The sequence below is a fragment of the Salmo salar genome, chromosome ssa12 (assembly GCF_905237065.1).
Source record: "Salmo salar chromosome ssa12, Ssal_v3.1, whole genome shotgun sequence".
Classification (NCBI taxonomy): Eukaryota; Metazoa; Chordata; class Actinopteri; order Salmoniformes; family Salmonidae; genus Salmo; species Salmo salar.
In genome coordinates, this window is record NC_059453.1 from 47077848 (window position 1) to 47102064 (window position 24217).

The window sequence follows — 24217 nt, forward strand, 5'->3', positions numbered from 1 at the left end:
GCTTCATACGGACCGTTAGTGGAATTCTTGCGAGAGAGTAATGGTTAATGTAATTTGATGTTAACTTCTTGGGGCTATGTGGGACGCTAGCGTGCCACCCGTGGTGCACCCTATCAACAGCAGGTGCATTTCAAGAGCGGCAAATTTGAAACCAAATAAATGTCAAAATTCAAATTTTTCAAACATACAACTATCTTACACCCTTTGAAAGATAAACATCTCCTTAATCTAACCACGTTGTCCGATTTCAAAAAGGTTTTACGGCGAAAGCATAAAGTTAGATTATGTTAGGAGAGTACATTGACAATAGCTGTGTGTAATGTTTTGTCAATTCAAAGACAGGCGTCACCAAAACCATAAAACCAGCTAAAATGATGCACTAACCTTTTACAATCTCCATCAGATGACACTCCTAGGACATTATGTTAGACAATGCATGCATTTTTAGTTCTATCAAGTTCATATTTATATCCAAAAACAGTGTTTTACTATGGCATTGATGTTGAGGAAATCGTTTCCCTCCAATAACCGGCAGTCAAGTCAGCACCACAAATTAAATAATTAAAATTATAAAACATTGGTAAAATATTATATTGTCATTTAAAGAATTATAGATTTACATCTCTTGAACGCAATCAACTTGCCAGATTTAAAAATAACCTTACTGGGAAATCACACTTTGCAATAATCTGAGCGCTGCGCCCAGAAAAATATGCTTTGCTATACAGACAAACGGCCATGTTGGAGAGATCTAAAATCGAAAATACTATGTAAATAATCCATTACCTTTGATTCTCTTCATCAGATGTCACTTCCAGGAATCCCAGGTCCATAACGAATGTAGTTTTGTTCAAAAAAGCTCATCATTTATATCCAAAAAGCTCCGTGTTGTTAGCACATGATCTAAGCCAGCCGGACTTCTCGTCATGAACGAGGGGAAAAAATATATTTACGTTCGTTCAAACATGTCAAACGTTGTATAGCATAAATCATTAGTGCCTTTTTTAACCAGAACATGAATAATATTCAAGGTGGACGAATGCATTCTCTTTTATAACGTATTGGAACGAGGGTACCCAACATGAACTCGCGCCAGAGTCTAATCGGCCATCACCGTTCCATGGCTCTTGTTCGGTCAGATATCACAGTAAAAGACTCAAAACACTTTGTAAAGGCTGGTGACATCTAGTGGAAGCAATAGGAAGTGCCAAAACATTAATCAACCCCTGTGTGTTTCAATGGCATAGGCTTAAAGGTAATTCAACACATCAGGTATCCACTTCCTGTCAGAAAATGTCTCAGGGTTTTGCCTGCCAAATGAGTTCTGTTATACTCACAGACACCATTCAAACAGTTTTAGAAACTTTAGGGTGTTTTCTATCCATATATAATAAGTATATGCATATTCTAGTTACTGGGTAGGATTAGTAACCAGATTAAATTGGGTACGTTTTTTTATCCAGCTGTGAAAATACTGCCCCCTAGCCCCAACAGGTTAATTATTTGACTAGGCTACCTGTATTTGACATTGTTGTTATTTCGCTGAACACTAGATGGTTTAATTTTATTTTTGGCGGTGAAACGAGGCAACTCAGAAGAAAAATAATCTAACCCAAATGTATATTATTTTTAAATGTGAATCACATTTTACTTTGGCGTACCCCCAACGGCATTGCGCGACCCCCGTTTGGGAATACCTGTACTATGGCATTGCTGGTACGACCTTTTGACTTCTCAACCGCCTGTTAGAGCTCTGTTACAAAGCAAGCCAATATCATAATAGACTGCGCTAATACCAAACACAACCTAACTGCCATACAAAAGCAGTACCATTCACTAGACTGGAACCTCCAAGACTTCCTTATATGGCACGCTATAAACTCTCCTGTGGTGAACATGTTATAGTGCCACCTATTGGTATTGCACACTGGCAGTTTTCATTTGGCAGTAGTGAAGTTTCACACCGGTGAGATGGTAGATCGAGTGTACTTGTACATGTTATGTATGTGGTAATATGACCGCATGATGACTGGACCATTTGAATAGTCTGTTTCTCTGTGTCTCATTCTGTGGCTTTGACTGTCTTTTACCTCTCTCTCTCTCTGTTAATACCCCTTCAGCCATTTTTTTCCCCCCAGGTCACTTTGTAGTACATGATGAAAAAGCTCCATCCCTGTTTTAATGATTTGCTTTTGTTCCTTCCTCCACATTCTGTCTGCCCTCCCCTATCTGACCAAAAGTGTTCCATTATCACTCTTTGGGGCCTTTTGAACTATTGAGGCCTACTGCATTTGAGCTGGTCTGACCTGTAAGCAGTTAAATGCAGTCTAGGAGCACAGGGTCTTAGTATCTAATGAAAGGGTTGAAGTATATGTGTGTCTGAAGTTGCACCCTAATCCCTATATACTAATGCACAGCTTTTGAACAGAACCCTATGTGTGGTCACTGTTCAAAAGTAGTGCACTATATAGGTCATAGGGTGCCATTTCAGACACATCCAGGATCTTAGTGTCTAATGACAGGGTTGCACTCAGTGTTTTATTTCTGTATCTCTTTTTGAGGTCTTGGCCCTGCTGTCAATGTTCCCCACCCTACTATTGTACTGTGGCAGGATGACTGTCCCCTCTGGACAGCTGCCACCAGCGGTGACCACCCTAAATAATGGAATTATACACTCACACCAGGGTTTCAGTTCGGAAAATGTGGCACTGGGCATTTTTAATTTACCAGACATTTGAGAAATCTGTCCGGACCCATAGGCATTGGGTGAGTAACATGATTAGGGCGTTTTCCCACGGTGCGCAGGATGACAGAAATCACATTTTGATTATGGTAATTAACATTAACAGAACATGCAAGTCGATGTGTCCTTCTTTCCCAATTATATTGTGCACTTTGAAGATGTTTGAATAACAGTCAACATTTTACTTTTCCTCGGCCAGCAAGACGAGTAACGAACAGCAAAACCACTAGCCTGTCAATCTACTATACCCCATAGTAGAAAAGTTTACCTATTATATTGGTCAGTTTGTCGAGAAGGAAATAGCCTATTCCAAACAGACTATGGGACAGTTGTGGGAAGATAGATCCCAAATTCATACAACCAGTAGGTCTAGGCTACATAAAAAAAAAACATTAAAAAGCAATGAGTCTGATGCAACAGATGAGAACGTTTAGCTTAACATGTTGATTAACTATTATTTATTCAAATTATAAGCGCAGCAGTGCTCACAAGGCAGTAGGCTACGCGCGAATGTTCGTTCCATAAAGCAGTTAGTGGGAAAACACCATTTTTAAAAGGGCACCTCACATGCGAACGGTTTCATGTGACAGAGATGAAAATATCCGTTAGAGATTTAGAAAGGGAGGAGATTCTAGTAGGATACTTTTAAGCAAGTTAAGAAATGCCTCATAATATGTATTAAAACGTTGAGGTTTAAAATAATGAAGTATATTTTTTTTACTGCCTCCAGTTCATAGTAAAGTGGTTTGTGAGGCGCGCTGATGTCTGTCTTAAATTGTGGTTTGAGATGCTGCAGCATCTAGCGCTGTCTGACAGTTTCCGCTCAAAGGCTCTGTATCGGTATGCTGTAGGCGTGTGATAAATAAGATGCGTAACGAATGTACTCTAGCCTATACGCGTCAATTTAATTCCACTAAATAATGCAAATTTACCTGCAGACTGATGGGCATTGACCAGTCAAATATACTGTATTCACATCAAGTAATAGGCTAAAAAGCATTATTTCACAATGAAGAATTTTTTAATCTCCTGGACAATTGGCCGTTACCAATTTTATTGGCCAAAAGCCAACTATTACTGGCTAACGAAACCCTGACTCACACACGTTGTACACTCCATCCCATGCATGTACACACGTTTTCACATGGCGTGATCCTCCTCAAACAATACTATAGCCCCCCCCCCACACACACACAGTTATACACTCACACACAATCACATGGACTTTTCCTGACAACCCTACAGTATAACTGGAACTGTTATAGACTCACCTCCACCATCTCTCCACATGCATGTTTGCTTGATGAACATGAACTAATCACATATTTTAGGACTGTGACAGCAGCTAATATGGTGCAGATGAATTCAGAGAGACAGGAACTTAGTGGCCTTTCTAAGTTCTTGTGTTTTAACTTCTACTGTTATAAAAGCCCTAGACTCTGGTAATTTCTATGGCGACAGCTGGCTGGTCAGCTAAAGCCCTGGAATGCACCAACTCATACCCAAACAATGTCAGAACTTGGGGAAGAAGAGGTGTGTGTGTGTGTGTGTGTGTGTGTGTGTGTGTGTGTGTGTTTCCACAAAAGAGAGAAATCTCAGCTAAATCATAGATGAATCATCCGACACGCTTGTTAAGGTGTGAAAACAGTAGATCCTTTTGAATACATTGCAATGACATCCACCTGTCTCTATTTGAGTGTAGTTAAACTCACATGAGTTTTAGGCCTACACTTCATAGCTTCCTGGCAGCTGTTGGCGTCTATATGCTGTGCAAGTGACTCGTCGGTATTCCAGGAAGTAGCCTTTTTTTAAATGGTATTTAATGGGAAAAAATGTAGCGCATCTTGCGGAAGTAAATTAATCAAAACATTTAATTTGGTATATAGCGCATCTTAAATGACCGTGTTTTCACGAATTTGATGATTCAAAAGATATGGGGACGTCATATGGAAGTAAAGCAGAAGAAGTGGTTACTTTCACAGGGTATACATTAGTTCCTCAGATTGTGTCCCCACAATAACTCCTTTAAAAAAATATATATATATTTCTAGATCTCAAATTCATAAGTTTACAGAGTAACATTTGTTGAGTTGCTTTAGAAGTAAGTTTTCAGAGAAAGGACCATCTGAGCTCCTTAGTTTTAACATTAACTGTTGTGAGCACAACACAGACAGAGGGAGTAGTTTGATCAAAGTTCTCATATGTCACGCCAATATCTGTCCCCTTGAAGGAAGGTGGATCCCCTCAACCAAGCCGCTGTCTTCCGGATATCCATCCCTCTGACAACTCATCAGCCTCCCTCACACAGGAGTCACTCCTCCTCAGGGGCCATAAAGTTTAATAGCCATGGGAACTTCCGTCCCCTCTCCTAGTGACAAGTTTCTCTTCCCCCAGAGCAGTGGAACATGACCAAAAGAGTGTGAGAACAAACTTCTCCCTAAAAGGGGCTAATTTTTTTAAATACGGTCATTTTTTAAGTCTTGTACCAGTAGAGAATAACTTTCCGGAAGAACACACACGCAGTAATCTCCCTATCAGAAAGTTAATCAACTGAGCTGCCGAGGAGGAATGTGTTCTCTTCAGTTCAGCGGCCATTGTTCTCTATAAATAACTAGCCAGGCAAGCGGTCAGGCCAACTGACAGGCTGGGGAACAGTTATTCATGGGGCACTACTTGTATCGCGACCCAACTCCGTCTGGAAAGGCTGGGGCAGAAGCCAAGAAACGACTTGTACCAAATAAAAGAAATACACACAGGGACTCTGACAATCTGTAGACTATCAATAACACTTGAAAGGCTATCTCTGTAATGTTATGACTTGCTCAGAGTGAAAGGGCTCAAATAGTGTCTTTATAAAGAGGGACTGATGGTGAGTAACAATTCAATATCATAAATTAAACAAACAGTGAAACTCTACTCAGCCCTTTCAAGAGTTTTGGAAGAAGAGTCAAGTCTGATGCAGAAAATAAATAATGTGCCTGTAACATAATCTGTGGCCAACTTTTTAAAGATTTTGGCAGGCGTTGATTGTAACATATTACAAACTGTAACATGACTCAGTTCAGAGTCTTAGAAGAAAATGTTTGAAGCACACTGATAAATAAAGGCTACTTGAACTAACTGGACACAGATCAGTCTAGTTTATTTTTATTTAACTAGGCAAGTCAGTTAAAAACAAATTCTTATTTACAATGACGGCCTGCCCCGGCCTAACCCAGACGCTGGGCCAATTGTGCACCGCCCTATGGGACTCCCATTCATGGCCGGATGTGATACAGTACTTCTCTCACAAGCACCGACATCATACAAGTTATGCAAGTTAACACCTGGGCAATTACGTTAGGAATAAACATGGCCTTTCAAAGATTCAACTCATGAGTAATAATGAAAACATTTATTATCATATAAACTCAGCAAAAAAAGAAACGGCCTCTCACTGTCAACTGCGTTTATTTTCAGCAAACTTAACATGTGTAAATATTTGTATGAACATAAGATTCAACAACTGAGACATAAACTGAACAAGTTCCACAGACATGTGACTAACAGAAATTGAATAATGTGTCCCTGAACAAAGGGGGGTCAAAATCAAAAGTAACAGTCAATATCTGGTGTGGCCACCAGCTGCATTAAGTACTGCAGTGTATCTCCTCCTCATGGACTGCACCAGATTTGCCAGTTCTTGCTGTGAGATGTTACCCCACTCTTCCACCAAGGCACCTGCAAGTTCCCGGACATTTCTGGGGGGGGAATGGCCCTAGCCCTCACCCTCCGATCCAACAGGTCCCAGACGCGCTCAATGGGTTTGAGATCTGGGCTCTTCGCTGGCCATGGCATAACACTGACATTCCTGTCTTGCAGGAAATCACGCACAGAACGAGCAGTATGGCTGGTGGCATTGTCATGCTGGAGGGTCATGGGTTTGTGCCCATAGGTGACGTTGTTGCCGGTGATGTCTGGTGAGGATGTGCCTTACAACAGGCCTACAAGCCCTCAGGTAGCCTCTCTCAGCCTATTGCGGACAGTCTGAGCACTGATGGAGGGATTGTGCTTTCCTGGTGTAACTCGGGCAGTTGTTGCCATCCTGTACCTGTCCCGTTGGTGTGATGTTCGGATGTACCGATCCTGTGCAGGTGTTGTTACACGTGGTCTGCCACTGCAAGGATGATCAGCTGTCCATCCTGTCTCCCTGTAGCGCTGTCTTAGGCGTCTCACAGTACGGACATTGCAATTTATTGCCCTGGCCACATATGCAGTCATCATGCCTCCTTGCAGCATGCCTAAGGCACGTTCACACAGATGAGTAGGGACCCTGGACATCTTTCTTCTGGTGTTCTTCAGAGTCAGTAGAAAGCCCTCTTTAGTGTCCTAAGTTTTCATAACTGTGACCTTAATTGCCTACCGTCTGTAAACTGTTAGTGTTTTAACGACCGTTCCACAGGTGCATTTTCATTAATTGTTTATGGTTCATTGGACAAGCATGGGAAACAGTGTTTAAACCCTTTACATTGAAGATCTGTTAAGTTATTTGGATTTTTACGAATTATCTTTGAAAGACAGGGTCCTGAAAAGGGACGTTTCTTTTTTTTTGCTGAGTTTAGATACTGCTGCCCAGTGGCTAGGTGTGTGCTGTCACAGATACAGTGCCTTCATAAAGTATTCACACCACTTTACTTTTTCCACATTTTGTTGTGTTACAGCCTGAATTAAAAATTTATTAAATTAGATTTTTTTTCGTCACTGGCCTACACACAATAAATACCCCATAATGTCAAAGTGGATTTATGTTTAAAAATGTGTTTTTACAAATTTATTAAAAATGAAAACCTGAAATGTCTTGAGTCTAAGTATTCAACCCTTTTGTTATGGCAAGCCTAAATAAGTTCAAGAGTGGAACATTTCTTAACAAGTCTCATAAGATTCATGGTCTCACTCTGTACCATTATGGTGTTTTAACATGATTTTTTTTAATGACTACCTCATCTATCTACCCCACACATACAATTATCTGTGAGGTCCCTCATTCGAGCAGTGAATTTCAAACACAGATTCAACCACAAAGACCACTGAGGTTTTCCAATATCTCGCAATGAAGGGCACCTATTGGTAAATGGGTAAAAATAATATACCTGTGAGCATGGGGAAGTTATTAATTACACTTTGGATGGTGTATAAATACAACCAGTAACTACAAAGATACATGCGTCCTTCCTAACTCAGTTGCTGGAGAGGAAGAAAACCGCTCAGGAATTTCACCATGCGGCCATTGGTGACTTTAAAACAGAGTTTAATGGCTGTGATAGGAGAAAACTGAGGATGGATCAACAACATTGTAGTTACTCTACAATACTCACCTAATTGACAAAGTGAAAAGAAGGAAGCCTGTACAGAATACAAATATTCCTAAACATGCGTCCTGTTTGCAACAAGGCACTAAAGTAATTCTGCAATAAATGTTGCAAAGCAATTCACTTTTTGTCCTGAATACAAAGTGTTACGTTTGGGGCAAATCTAATACAACACATTACTGAGTACAACTCTCCATCTTTTCAAGCATAGTGGTGGCTGCATCATGTTATAGGTATGCTTGTAATAGTTAAGGACTGTGTAGTTTTTCATAATAAAAAATAAATGGAATGGAGCTAAGCATAGGCGAAAACCTGGGTGTCTGCTTTTCACCAGCCACTGGGAGATGAATTCACTTTTCAACAGGACAATAACCTAAAACACAAGGCAAAATCTACACTGGAGTTGCTTACCAAGAAGAGAGTGAATGTTCCTGAGTGGCTTTGTTACAGTTTTGACTTATATCTGCTTGAAAATCTATGGCAAGACCTGAAAATGGCTGTGCAGCAATGATCAACAACCAATTTTACAGAGCTTGAACTTCCAGATTTGTTTTTTGGGTCATCCGGATACACCCCCAGATGGTCCAAAAAAACAAATCTGGAAGTTCAAGAAAGTGATTTCCGACACTCCCCCAAATGGTGCTCCACCATGCCCTGTACTTTTAGTTTTTACAAGCAACTTATCCCTTCCCATTCAACATACTTTGGGATTCTTGGGTGTGAGACACTACAGTAGATATTACAGTTGGTCAGATTCTGGATCTGCCGTATGCAGTACCTCACCAATGACAGTGTCAAAGAAACTCATACAGTGACTTCAGAAAGTATTTGTATTTATTATGGATTCCCATTAGCTGCTGCCCTTGACTTTTATCAAAATTTGTATTTTATAAAGTGGGATTAATATTGATTTAAATGTCATTTTTTTTGTCAACAATCTACACAAAATACTCTCAAAGTAGAAGGACATTTTTAACTGCTTTTTGGACCCTCATTAGGGGTCTCCCGGGTTTAGGGGGTTGGGTTGACATGCCAGTCACTCACAATCCTTTAGTCGCACCCATAAATGTTTGCTCCCTCTGAAATGGAAGCCGTACATATCACCCTCTGATATATCCTAATGAAAACATACAGGGGCGTGATCAGACACGTTTGGTGATAAGCTAAGGCTGACTAACGTTGTCGTAATTTCCCCACTCACGCCACTTGATGCTTTTGCTTATTTAAAGCACAATGGCGTACATTTGTACTGACCCTCGTCGGCTAGCCTTTACAAGCTTCCCCAAATGGTTTAAGGTGTTTGTATATCACAGGGTTCTCTGTGTGTGCTGTAACAGTTGCACTGTGAAAAGGGGTGGGGTGGGGTGGGGGAGGGTACATCGACGCCAGTGTTTGTGTAATTGAACATGGGCTCTAAAGCATCCTTTGTAAACGCTCTTTGTTGATGTTAGGAAGTGACTGACCGCAGAAGGCCGTGTGCACTCTGCAGACCTGATTTTTGTCCCGATTTTCTGTCGAGCAAAGGCAAGGGTGTGAGAGTGTGGGTGTGGGGTGGGAGTCCACTTCTCCTGCTCCATTCTTACCTCTCTCCCCCGGTCTTTGAATGAGTGAGTGTTGCATGGGAAATATGGGCAAGCCCTGTAATTAATGTCTCTCTCTCTCTCTCTCTTTTTATCCCCCCCCATTTGTGGCTTATTATCATTAGTCACATTCCATCAGTTCTCAGGGAGCACTGAGGCGTGCGAGCACTTGTTTGTGGTGATTTCTCTGGGTCTGTCTCGCTCTTTTCCTCTCTCGCTCTTTCTCTCCCTCATTCTTCCCTTCAATTGTCCTATATCTTTTTTGTCCCTTTTTCTCTCTCTCTGTGTGTGTGTGTCTGACTGACTGACTTGGGCTTGATTTGAATGAGATGGTGGTTGTGTGTGGGAGTCGACTCCAGTAAACAGATGATGGCCTCCCAGGAATACTCCGTAGTCGTCTGGTTGCTTGGCTAGGCCCAGACCAGTTGACCTCCTTGAGTTCTGTACTCAGTATACCTGAAAGTATACCCCAGTATACCCCAATCCCTGAAAACCTAGTTTGTATCCATGGTGACCTCTCCATATCCAAGGGCAGTACAGCCAATGAGAACCTGTATAGGTCAATTGAAAACCCATGTAGGCTAGTAAGGCTATATCTCACAAACACAAATAAGCATATACATTGGCCACACATTTAGGCTCTACACAAACAGGCTTGGTCCGCAGCTTTACTTTGACAGTAGGCCTAGACACTGTATACTCTGTTCAGTCTGCACAGCTTGACCATAGGAATCCAGTGCATTAGCTTCTGTGTCCACTCCAATCAGTAAAGAGACAGAGGGGAAAAGGAATACTCCATTACTCTGAGGTGAAAGAAACATTACATAACAGATAAACCAATTACAAGCACACATTTCCTCCCCGCTCTCCTTTCACAGTGATACCTAACCTGCCGGCTAAAGCGCCCCCAAAAAACAACGACTTCCCCTGGAGGCAAAATCGAATTTGGAGATCCGACTACAAGAATTGAATCACCGCTCCATTCGCCCTTTCTCGTATATCAAAAAAACTCTGAATGAAGTTTAGGCTGATTGGATTATTGCTTCGGGAAAAGGAAATCATTTCCAAGTCAAACAGGACGAAGTGGAGTGAGAAGCCAGTGTGCCGTACGTTTTCTGGCAGCTTTATTTCCGAAAATAAGTTTGAGGGAAGGGAGTAAGGGAAAAAAAGGATTAACAGACGTTGAACTGACCCAACTGTTGCTCTTGGACCGTGAATGCACAGGCCTGCAAGATTTTTTGCCATCATTCAAAGTGACAACCACGTAACTGGGCTGTGCCAAATTCACCATGACCCGCGATGGTATTACATGCGACCCCCAGAATCCGGTGGTCATGGAGGAAATGGGAGAAACACTGTTTGTTGCTATAGTCTTTCACGGAGTTAACATGTCATTCCTGACGGGGCTGCCCTAGGCTCTGGGGCTGCAGCGTTCTCAGGGTTAGCGATCCTTCTTGCGAGGCAGGGTTAGTATAGGGAAGAGTCGTGACATGCTCACAAACGTAGGGGAGAGTGGGGTAAGTTGATCCACTTTTGTACATTCAGCATCACTCCAATGGAAATATGGTATTCTTTTTAACAAAGATATCTACATATATTTCAGGATGTTGTGTATCACTGGAAAATCTGAATTAATCAAAACATTAGTTTTGAAAACATAGCTTGTCCAAAAAAAAAGTGGTCTCTTGGCACAACTTAACCCGAGTATGGGTCAAGTCGAGCCACCGGGACAGGGTAAGTTAGGAGCTTACACATTTCTCTACTGAATGAAATATTACCACTACTGTACCTTTTTTTTTAAAACCATGTCTATCTTTATTTCCCAAACACAGTTAAACACAATCACAAAGCTCTTTTTTTTATTTTAATAATTTAAAACTTAACATGGGCCAGCCCAATTTTGTTACCTCATATCACAGTGATAATGCCTTGCAATTACACCTGGGAAGAAAACACTTACATTTGCTCAACCTTTGCCTCAACTTACTCCATAGCCATTGGCTTAACTTACCCCAGGGTAAACCTTTTAACTATATTAGCCCACACAGCTACAAGGATGCACTTTAATGCTCTGTTTAGGACCTCATATTGAAGGTTATAGAGACCCCAACTGATGTATAGAACAAAGTGATCTACTTTGGTTTAGATACAAGAATTCTGAAACACCATAAATTCATTTGACTTGGTGAAAATCAGTTTTTTGGACCTTACTTGCTTACCACTTTTTCCATGTGATTTCTTCCTTCACAGGCCATGAAATGATGACCTCTTCATTAATATGTGATCAAATGATACATTTTGTGTATGGCTTCCTAGAAACAAGGGTGGCTCGATTTACCCCACTCTCCCCTATCTGGGTTCAAATATGATGTTAAATCATTTCTATTTTCTATGCTTAGTCTTTTTCAAAACAATACAGCAAAAACAATATAGAGTATCAACAGAAACAAACAGCAGTTGCTATAAAGTAGGTACATAATATATAGCTTTGCACACCTGGATTGTACAATATTTGCACATTATTCTTTTGAAAATTCTTCAAGCTCTGTGAAGTTGGTTGTTGATCATTGCTAGACAGCCATTTTCAAGTCTTCCCAAAGATTTTCAAGCCAATTTTAAGTCAAAACTGTAACTAGGCCACTCGGGAACATTCAATGTCGTCTTGGTAAGCAACTCCAGTGTATACCTGGTCTTGTTTTAGGTTATTGTTCTGCTGAAAGGTGCATTTGTCTCACTGTGTCTGTTGGAAAGCAGACTGAACCAGGTTTTCCTCTAGAATTTTACCTGTGCTTCGCTCTATTCCGTTTTATTTTTATCCTAAATAACTCCGTAGTCCTTGCTGATGACAAGCATACCCATAAAATGATGCAGCCACCATGCTTGACAATATGAAGTGTTACTCAGATGCGTTGTTGGATTTGTCCCAAACATAACGCTTGGTATGCAGGACAAAGTTAATTTCTTTACCACATTTTTGCTGTTTTAATACTGAACAAAAATAAAAACGCAACTTGTAAAGTGTTGCTCCCATGTTTCATGAGCTGAAATAAAAGATCCCAGAAATGTTCCGTATGCACAAAAAGCTTATTTTCTCTCCAATTTTTGTGCACAAATTTGTTTACATCCCTGTTAGTGAGCATTTATCCTTTGCCAAGGTAACCCATCTACCTGAAAGGCGCGGCATATCAAAAAGCTGATTAAACAGCATGATCATTACACAGGGGCCCCTTGTGCTGGGGACAATCAAAGGCCACTCTAAAATGTGCAGTTTTGTCACACAACACAATGCCATGGATGTCTCAAGTTTTGAAGCAGCGTACAATTTGGCATGCAGGAATGTCCGCTTGAGCTGTTGCCAGATAATTTAATTTTAATTTCTCTACCATAAGCTGCCTCCAATGTCGTTTTAGAGAATTTGGCAGTACGTCCAACCGGCCTCACAACCGCACGTGTTACCACACCAGCCCAGGACCTCCACATCCGGGCTCATTCACCTGCAGGATGAGGCCAGCCACCCGGATAGCTGATGAAATTGAGGAGTATTTCTGTCTGTAATAAAGCCCTTTTGTGGGGAAAGACTCATTCTGATTGGCTGGGCCTGGCTCCCCAGTGGGTGGGCCTATGCCCTCCCAGGCCCACCAATGGCTGCGCCCCTGCCCAGTCATGTGAAATCAATAGATTAGGGCCTAATGAATTTATTTCAATTGACTGATTTCCTTATGAACTGTAACTCAATAAAAATTTTGAAATTGTTGCATGTTGCGTTTTTATATTTTTGTTCAAAATGCTTTAGTGCCTTATTGCAAACAGGATGCATGTTTTGGAATATTTTTCTTTTGTACAGGCTTGTGTTCTTTGCGCTCTGTCATTGTAGTTACTCCACAATACTAAACTAAATGTTGTTGATCCATCCTTAGTTATTTCCCCCATCACAGCCATTAAACTCTACCTGTTTTAAAGTCACCATTGGTCTCATGGTGAAAACCGTGAGCGTTTCCACCTTCCCCGGCAACTGAGCCCGGAAGGACACCTGTGTCTTTGTAGTGACTGGGTGCATTGATACACCATCCAAAGTGTAATTAATAGCTTCACCATGCTCAAAGGGATATTAAATGTCTGCTTTTTTTTCACTCATCTACCAATAGGTGACCTTCTTTGCAAGTCATTTGAAAACCTCCCTGGTCTTTGTGGTTGAATCTGTTTTTGAAATTCGCAGCTCAACTGAGGAACCTTACAGATAAATGTATGTGTGGGGTACATGTTAAACTCTATTATTGCACACAGACTGAGTCCCATGCAACTTAATAAGTTACTTGTTCAGCAAATGTGTATTCCTTAACTTATTTAGGCTTGCCGTAACAAAGTGGTTGAATACTTATTAAGGCATTTCAGGTTTTTCATGTTTAATAAAAAACATAATTCCTCTTTGATATTATGGGGTATTGTATGTAGGCCAGTGACACAATCTCAATCCATTTTAAATTCACGCTGTAACACAACAAAATGTGGAAAGTCAAGGGATATGAATACTTTTTGAAGGCACCGTATGTCAAGCTTTCCAAAATTAAAGATGTATTGGATTATACTTTGCCATTCTTTAGATTTTGAGGCTTCCATTTTTTTATTTTTTTATATTTGTATTTTTCATTTAGCTAGGCAAGTCGGTTAAGAACAAATTCTTATTTACAATGACGACCTACCCCAACCAAACCCTCCCCTAACCCGGACGACGCTGGGCCAATTGTGCAGCGCCCTATGGGACTCCCGATCACTGCCAGTTGTGATACAGCCCGGGATTGAACCAGGGTCTGTAGTGACACCGCTAGCACTGAGATGCAGTGCCTTAGATATTGCCCGAGTGGCGCAGCGGTCTATCACTTCCCATCACATTCTCTGGAATATTGCCAGGATACATTACATGGCAAGTTCTAGGAGCTTCATATCCCAGGACATCTTTTAACACTAAGCAGACATTATCTCAAAACATCTTCTGACATTCCCCAAAAACATGTGTGGTTGGCATCTACATGGCCACACAGCCGCCGGCTGCTGTGTGCCTAACTGTTGGCTTTTGATTCTAGGAGTGATTTAAAAAATAAATAAAAAAACGTGTAGATTTTCCAACTGAACTTCCTCCATGTTCTTGAGTTTGTAGAAGTACAGAATGTTGTGTTCTGCATATATTGTCCCAGTCTTCCACTGAGATGTCCATCTTCAGTTTCCTTTTCCTATTTTTTAATATACAGGGTTGAGTCTTTTCTAGAGGGCAATCAGGCTGAGACAGAGTGAGGAGATTGTCTTGGATGTTCCTTGGTTATATGCATTTTGAATAACACGAATAGTCTCATTTGGTATTGAAGATGGTTCTGTCATTTCTATCTAATTTGAAATCTTTCAAATACGTTTTGAGTTTGCTTTTGCCTGCATGGATTGCCAGATGGGTGGGGTTTTGCATTTCTGCGAGTTCTGTTGGTTCCATTGAACCAGGCAAGCTCAATGGAGCCCGGCTGAAGCGTTTTTAAATGATTTCAAATAGTGTTTGAACCAGGCAAGCTCAATGGAGCCCGGCTGAAGCTTTTTAAGTGATTTCAAATAGTGTTTGAACCAGGCAAGCTCAATGGAGCCCGGTTGAAGCTTTTTGAATGATTTCAAATAGTGTTTTTAACCCAGGTATGCTCAGGAAAGGGGGTTCACGACCTGACAACTTGTAGCCAGAGGAACCCTTTTTTGGCTTTTAATTTGTTTTTGTTGTTCCTTCGCCGAATCAAAGGGGAGAGTCTGTCTTTTGGATCGTGTTTTGTCAGTGTGTCCTTTCTTCCCTCCGAATCCCGACTCAATGTTTGGATTGCTTGTTTTGAATGTTCACCAACTAAGGCATCAATCAAAGAGCGACTTTGCCTCTGGTGCCTTCAGTTGATAAAACTTTCCATAGAACTGTAATTACTTATACATGAGCAGGCTATCAAGCGGAAAAACAAACGTTTGTAGAGGAAGTGCAAAATTACGGCTTGATGTAATTCATGTCAGGTCAAAATGATACAGATAAAAAAAATTAAAAACGGTGGTAATTATTATGCTTGAGTAAAAATGTTCTCTCGTTAATAGTTTGGCCCCCTGCCAAGCCTTTACCCTATTTCCCAGATAAAACCTCTACCCCTCCTCGTAAAGAGGGCTCCATTGTGGTGAGGAATGAGGTGTGGCAGAGGGGTGAATAGTTTATATTTCAGTGTGTCTCTTTCTCTTGCTCCTCTCACTACAGACAGAGAGATCCGTCTGAACTAGCAGTGGATAATCCTACTTCCGTGCCAGTGACTAAAGAGAAAAAGGGAGGGGGGGTGGGGGAGTACAGAAGTGGAGAGGGAGATGTGCAGAGGCAGAGTGAGAGTTAGGCTGGCTATGTCCCAGATGGCACCCCTATTCCCTATATAGTGCACTACCTTTGATCAGAACCCTTTGGGGCCTCGTCAAAAGTAGTTCACTAAATAGGGAATAGGATGACGTTTTGGACGCACACAGTATGTTGGTGCCAGGAATGACTGTGGTTAAAGTGTCCAGGGGTGTTAGTGGCTGAAGTGAAGTGTTTTTGCCTGGTAGCCTAGAATTGGGGAGGGCTTGGAGCAATGAGTGTGTGTAGTACTGAAAGCTCTCTATGAGTGACACTACTTGACCTGGCTTTTGATAAGAATGGCTTCCCAGGCCAGTGAAAACGGATGTTGTTGGGAAAAGGCAGGTCTGACTGGAATTTCAATGGAAATGGGCTCCATTTTGTCAAACGTGCGATCAAGACAAGTCACAGTGCGCAACCAAACACAGTGTCGCTCAGGGGGATAATTAATTATTATGGAGTGCAGGAGACCTGAGTGTGAACCCTGATTCTGAACCTGGTCTGTCACATGTGTCTCTGCTGGAGCAGGATTAGATGACTTCCTATTTTTACATAGACTTGTGTTTTATGTGTTGGGATCTGAAGGGATTTGTTCAATAAGAAACATGCTAACTAGTGTTGGGGTAACACTTGTTGCTGCTAGCACTTGTTGCTAACTCTTGAGGTGTTGCGGTAAGTGGAAATCTTTATATATACTTGGACTGGTGTTCCTTGGTTTACAGAGATGTTAACCATTTGTCCTTTTGTCTCCCTTTTGTCTTGCAGATTGGAGCTGTAGAGGTGTTTTTAACCAAACCAAGCTGCTGGGAGGTCAAGAGGTGACATGCCTCTGTAACGCATCGTTGGAAACAAATGGTGAGGAAAAGCTATCCTATTCATTCGTCAAATAGAGGTATAAGTTGTAGTTTATCAGTTTGTACAGGGCCTTGTTTTTGAATGTAAATGTGTAGTGTACAAGTGTATGTACAAGGGACTTAGAAATGTTGTGAATCTCGTCTATGTACTGTATATACGTACCTATGGTTAAAAATAGTGTGTGAATCTCTCTCTTTCTCTCCTGGTTGCCAGAATGGTTGCCATGCCTCCGGGGATGGTGCGACATGGTTTCTCAGTCCCAGCGGCGGTCCCAGTACTGTCGCTGCTGCTAGCCGCCAGCTGGCCCTCCTATGGCCTGGCCTGGGCCTCTGACCCCTCCTCCACCCCCTCTTCCCCTTACCCCACCTTCACCCGCACAGACGCCCTCTTCGAGCACCTGGCCCTGCACCCGGACCCTGCAGTCGGGCGCATCTACGTGGGGGCGCGGGACCACCTCTTCCAGCTGGACCGCAATCTGACCGCCGAGCTCCAGGACAACACGGGGCCCGTGACGGACAGCCGCGAGTGCCTGCCCCCCGTCACCGAGAGCAACTGCCCGCAAGCGCGGCGCACCAGCAACCACAACAAGCTCCTGCTGGTGGACCCCTACGCCATGGAACTGATCACTTGCGGCAGCGTCAACCAGGGCATCTGCCAGAAGCGGAGTCTGGACTCGGTGGGTACGGTGCTGTTCTCGGCCGAGCGGCCCGTGGATACGCAGTACGTGGCTGCTAACCACCCCAACGTGAGCACGGTGGGCCTGGTGGTGCGCTCCCGTCCCGACCGCCAGCCCGTGCTCTTTGTGGGCCGTGGCTACACCAGCAGCCACCCACCCATCTCCACACGCAACCTGGCCCAGGAGCCCGTCTTCTCCTACGAAGAAACGGCGAAGCTAGCGGTGGCGGGTCGTCTCTCGGAGTACGACCACCACTTCGTGGCATCCTTCGCCCACCGCCAGCACGTCTACTTCCTGTTCTACCGCCGTGACATTAAGTCTCAGTCTCGCGAGTACCGCACCTACGTGTCACGTGTGTGCCTGGATGACCAAGCCTACTACTCGTACGTGGAAGTGCCCCTGGCCTGTCGCTCGGCGGCCGGGAAGAGCTACAACTTGCTCCAGGCTGTCCGCCTTGGTCTACCACCCAAGCAGAGTGGGGGCGATGCTGAGCAGGCAGAGGTGCTCCTGGGGGTGTTCTCCACCCGGCAGGCCTCGTCCACACGACCCAGCGAGGACTCTGCTCTTTGCATGTTCAATCTTGACGATTTGGACCAGAGGATCAACTCCACCAGGGACCTGTGTTACACACAGTTCGGCCGGGACGAGGGAGGGGGGGAGGCGGCCTACATCGAGTACGAGGTCAAATCCAACTGTGCCAACCTGCCGTCGGTGAGTAGGAGTGGGGATGAGTGGATTGACTTGCCAGGTCCTTATTTTATACAATCCTGGGTTCAAATAGTGTTCGTAATCTTTCCAAATCTTTTAGCATTTCGCTTTAGCCCGTCTTGAGACTCAGATGGGCGGGGTTTGGCATTTTGGACTATTCCATTCATTTCCATAGTGTCAAACAAGCTCACTCAAGCCCACTAAAGTATTTGAAATAATTTCACATACTATTAGAACCCAGGTCTATTTGCCAATTCCTTATTGTGTTGTTTCTCTGGAAGCACTTTAGTTTACAGTCCCTTTTATTGCTGATATTTAGGCTACCTCGTATGAGGAAATTGTGGGGCAACAATGGGTACTTTCCGGTGCCCCTTGCCAAAAATCCAATAATTTGTAACCATTCTGTGCCAGATTGTAAACAGTAATCCTTGTTTTATTGTGTCTGGTAGTGTTTTATTTAATAGTTATTTTCAGCTGGTATGTATTACGAAATGACATGGCATGCGATTGATACGTTTTGGTCCTTATTTGAAAACCTAGTGGTAGTATTAGAATATTATGAAGCGCTAATAATGTAGCATGTATGCTGTAACCGTGTTTTAAGTACTTAGAATGCAACTAGAGGATGGTAAAATAGAGTTGAACTGGTTTTCCTCGACATGTGCGAATGAAGATGTTTCTTTCAAAGTCCGAATGTCTTTTAGATTTACTGTAAGTCTACTATTGAGCGTGCTACTAGATCAGACGCTTTCTGGGGTCATTCGGTTTCAGCAACGTGACCTCCATGTTAGAAATGTAATGACGTTTCATTTGATCTTTTAGTACAGACAAATGTAATCCTCCTATTTGGGGAATTCAATTTGATTATTTTCTCGTAATGCCACTGTAGCTTTGGAAATTCCCATGTTGTTTTTGTGTGTGTGTGTGTGTGTGTGTGTGTGTGTGTGTGTGCTGTATACACGTGTATACTTGTATGTGCGCTTTTGTGTGTACCTTTGGTGCGACTACCGCTCCAACTACAGCTGGTCACTGAGCCACAGTGTGTTTAATGATACATCACATAGAGGAAACAGAACAATTGTTAAACTCTGACCCTTGAAGGCTGTTTACCTCAGTGAGGGTTGGGGAACAGTAGTGTGGTGGTGCAGTGTCCCAAATGACACCCTATTCCCTGTATAGCGTACTACTTTTGACCAGAGCCGTCAAAAGTAGTGCACTACATAGGAAACAGGGCGGGACGCATGCTGGGTAATTTAATAGGATTGTATGGGGGGAATTGATCTGCGGCATTAGCCTTCATTAGCCGGAGGGCCATGTTTAACGAGGACTGACAAGGACAGATAAAGTCACCCACCGCCGAGAAGCGAAGGAGGGAGATGGCAACAGTGAAGCAGACAGGACAGGCAAGGAGAGCCAGGGGAGGAAGCGAAAGATTGGGGGGGGTGTGTGAGGGAGGGAGATAGGGTTATGGGGAGATAGGGATAGTGCTGGGCTAAGTCTCTGTAACAAATAGTAACAACACCATAGGAAACCATCAAAACAGGCCACTATGAACAGTGGTAGATCCCAATGTTTATTCCTTGTACCTCCTGTTGTTGCTGCTTTTTTCCCCTTTTTTTGTTTTTGCAGGTACACGTTAACTGGTTATTTATCTTGACACAGTGTCATAATGAAATTCCGTGGATGCGTTTTGTGTTTGGGAGATTGTAAAAACAGATTGTTGTACTCGGAATGGTTCTTGATCTAGTAATGACTTGCTCTCGGGTGTTCCCAAAACCTGCGGAACAAAAAAACAACCTGTCCAACCACAGATCTTCCGCTGTCAAAGGGTCAAAGTAAAAACGTCTTTTTTAAAGCACTTTGGAACATCGTTCGCCTGGATTCCTGCAATAGTTTCCCCCTCACCTCTAACCCTACCAGTATAAATCGTGACTGTGTTCGTATAGGATTCGAGGGAGCCACTAGACTTTTAGCACCTGTCTTACCTTCCACACAATTAATAATACTAGTGAATGAGTTGCCGCTGCGTATCTGTATTTGACCTTAGTCATGCTTTTTAAGCGCAAATCCATCTGCATTTAGACTTGTTGTCTGACTGTAACCCTATTGTTTCATTGTAGATACATTTGACCTGTTTTAATAAACTGTGTCCTACTTCCTTATACATCTCTAAACTACATTAATTTGCATATTCCTTCCCGCCTGACCTATAGAATACCCTTGATGCCTACCCCTGTGGTTCGGACCACACCCCCAGTCCAATGGCCAGCCGGGTGCCGGTGGAAACCGAGCCCATATTGGACAGCCCGTCCGCCCGTCTCACCGCAGTGGCTGTCAGCGTGAGGGTGGGACATACCATCGCCTTCCTGGGGGACTCCAAGGGGAACCTGCGCAAGGTAGAGACCATAGAGATCAAACTGATGGAGCGGTTTATATCTATGCTATACGGGGACCACATTCAATACCGATCAAAATAAGATTATATTGACAGGGGCGACCTGATCCTAGATCAGAACCCTTTGTGGATTTTGGGCCCTGACTAGACATGTCCTATGCTGGTTGTTTTTGTATAAAGTATATTCCAGTACATTCCTTTGCATGAAGTGAGCCTTTGATAATCTGTAGATAACTACAGCTCCAGGTATTCGCAAACTGCCGCACGAACACATGCACACACAAACAAGCGCACCAAGAGGTCAGAAATAGCATCTTCCACAGTAGCGCAGACTGTACTCAACACTCCAGAAATAATAGCAGCAGACCGGCCCAGGTAACTAATGCGTCCTTCTTAATTGGCTCTGGGTGCGTTTTGCTTTTCCATGGACCTGCCAGACAACACTAGTACTGTTGTTATGCACAGTAAGACCTCTTCTCTTTCTCTCTCCCCTTTTCATCGGCTGGTATTCCCCCCCCCACAGCTCTCTTTCTTCCCCTTACTTCATTTTATTCATGTCCTGTTTCGTAAAACGTAGTCGTAGTCCTCCATTGTCTGGGAGAAAGCCCTGTAAGTTACTCCAGGGAAAGGCAGTATTGGTCCAGCATGGACCTGGTCACTGACAGAAGAAGGGCCGTGTAGACTGACACTATTGTTAACCGTACAAGCTACGAGGGGGATATTCGTACATCCACCCTGTACCATCCTGTGATATAGAGAACAGGGAACGGACATCTCTATACAAACTCAACATAAAGTCTAGGCGGTATGGCTTGGATAAGTCCAGGTCATTGTGTTGCCATGTTGGCTGGGATAGATCCAATCCACTGGGTTGTCATGTTGGCTAGCATAAGTCAATTCCATTGGTTTGGCTGGGACAAGTCCAGTCCATTGGCTTTCCTTATTGACTGGGGTCACGTGAAGCTGGTGTGAACAGGAGGCACGGTTTTCTGTCCGCTAGATTTATGTGTGGTGCCATCACCTGGTGGAGAGCAGAGGTCACGGGGGGTGGCGTGGGGAGCTGTGTCTTCTGGGGTTCATGGACCAGGGCACATTGGGGGGGGGACCTTTGTGTTACCATGACAGTGATACACGGGGGGGGACACCACACTTCAAATATGGTCTTGAAAGACATTAGGGCCAGGGATTGAGTTTATGTCACCCAAACATGGAAATTTAAAGGGGTGGTGAGGATGTGTGTGTGTGTGTGTGTGTGTGGGGGGGGCTCTTAGGGTGAATCTCAGTAGTTTAAATTTGCTGACAGCCTATCGCTGTCAGTGACGCCAAGGAGAAGTCACATCAGAGTATTTATACGCATCACGAGTACATAACAGTAGCGAGTTCTCTCACTCTCAGAATGGTGAATAGCGCTAACAATTAGCGCTTTGTGCCATTTTTTATTTTTTTTTGGTCAATAGCTGCCCTGCGGTTGTGACCAGGGCAGAGTGGGGTAGAGTGGAGGGAAGCTCTATCAGCACAATGACACCCATTAACAGTAAAAAAAAATAAAAAAGTATACACTGACCACAAAACAACACCACTGGCTCGCTAATATCACTCCATGACTCAGGGCTTTGTTGTGCGTGTCACACTCCGTGTGTGTCACAGTGCACAGACGCTGACTAGTGGCAACTAGATGGTAAAAAAACAGTTCTAAACAGAAGGCCCTTTTCTCTTTCCGTAGACTCATCAGTCCTCACACCCGCACACTGCCGAATTGTGTGAATGAAGTCCCTAACTGTAGTCCCAGAACTATATATGACCCTGGGACATACTAGATACCATTGCCTGCCATTGTGCCCTTGAGCAGGCCACATAACCCCTTACAATTGCTCTAGTGGTGCTGCACCGTGGCTGGCCCATTGCTACCAACCCCTCGGTGTGTGAGTGTCTTTGGGGGGGTTTGGGTTGTGAGCATTAAAGGCACATTTGTTTTGTTCTCTGTAAGTTAATTGACAATAAAGTACATATTATCTTACATGTGCGTCTCTCGCTTGCGTATTTCTGCACAAGACTGATACCCTCTAGGTGAATTGGCAGTGAAAGAGATATTTGTTGAAAATGCTATTTGTTTAAGCTCTATAACTAGATCAGATTTGATATTGGGACATCGATTGATTTGTATTGGCCATCAAGTGGCTTGGGCTCCCGAGTGGCGCAGCGGTCTAAGGCACTGCATCTCAGTGCTCGAGGTGTCACTACAGACACACAAATTCAATTCCAGGCTGTATCGCAAACGTCCGTGTATGGGAGTCCCATAGGGCGGCGCACAATTGCCCCAGCATCGTCCGGGTTTGGCCGGTGTAGGCCGTCATTGTAAATAAGAATTTGTTCTTAACTGACTTGCCTAGTTAAATAAAAAATATATGCGATTTCATTGTCACAAATGTCGTATTAACTTCCTGGAGGCCAAAAGTCGGAAGAAAGAGCAATGACATCCAGTACAAAAAAATGCTACATTCCCCCCCCCAAATGAACAAATGCTACATTTCCCCCCCCCAAATGAACAAATGCTACATTTCCCCCCAAATGAACAAATGCTACATTTCCCCCCCAAATGAACAAATGCTACATTCCCCCCCAAATGAACAAATGCTACATTTCCCCCCCAAATGAACAAATGCTACATTTCCCCCCCAAATGAACAAATGCTACATTTCCCCCCCAAATGAACAAATGCTACACGTCACAAAACAGTTCAATCCATTAGGTCGAAGTATGCGGGCAGCATTTCCTGCTGTTCCACTGTTTAAAACGGGGCATGGGGGGGCTGAGCCACTGTTTAAAACGGGGCATGGGGGGGCTGAGCCACTGTTTAAAACGGGGCATGGGGGGGCTGAGCCACTGTTTAAAACGGGGCATGGGGGGGGCTGAGCCACTGTTTAAAACGGGGCATGGGGGGGCTGAGCCACTGTTTAAAACGGGGCATGGGGGGGCTGAGCCACTGTTTAAAACGGGGCATGGGGGGGGCTGAGCCACTGTTTAAAACGGGGCATGGGGGGGGCTGAGCCACTGTTTAAAACGGGGCATGGGGGGGGCTGAGCCACTGTTTAAAACGGGGCATGGGGGGGCTGAGCCACTGTTTAAAACGGGGCATGGGGGCTGAGCCACTGTTTAAAACGGGGCATGGGGGGGGCTGAGCCACTGTTTAAAACGGGGCATGGGGGGGGCTGAGCCACTGTTTAAAACGGGGCATGGGGGGCTGAGCCACTGTTTAAAACGGGGCATGGGGGGGCTGAGCCACTGTTTAAAACGGGGCATGGGGGGGCTGAGCCACTGTTTAAAACGGGGCATGGGGGGGCTGAGCCACTGTTTAAAACGGGGCATGGGGGGGCTGAGCCACTGTTTAAAACGGGGCATGGGGGGGCTGAGCCACTGTTTAAAACGGGGCATGGGGGGGGCTGAGCCACTGTTTAAAACGGGGCATGGGGGGGGCTGAGCCACTGTTTAAAACGGGGCATGGGGGGGGCTGAGCCACTGTTTAAAAC

The 24217-nt window shown here is 43.8% G+C and overlaps 1 protein-coding gene across 1 annotated transcript in view; it reads left to right on the forward strand.

Moving 5' to 3' along the window:
• LOC106565257 (plexin-B1) overlaps positions 1-24217 on the forward strand; it is a 119815-nt gene that overhangs the window by 61954 nt on the left and 33644 nt on the right. The window contains 3 exon segments of the mRNA XM_045691429.1: positions 16822-16911; positions 17125-18298; positions 20509-20691. Coding sequence (XP_045547385.1) covers positions 17126-18298; positions 20509-20691 — 1356 coding nt within the window. The 5' untranslated portion in view covers positions 16822-16911; position 17125.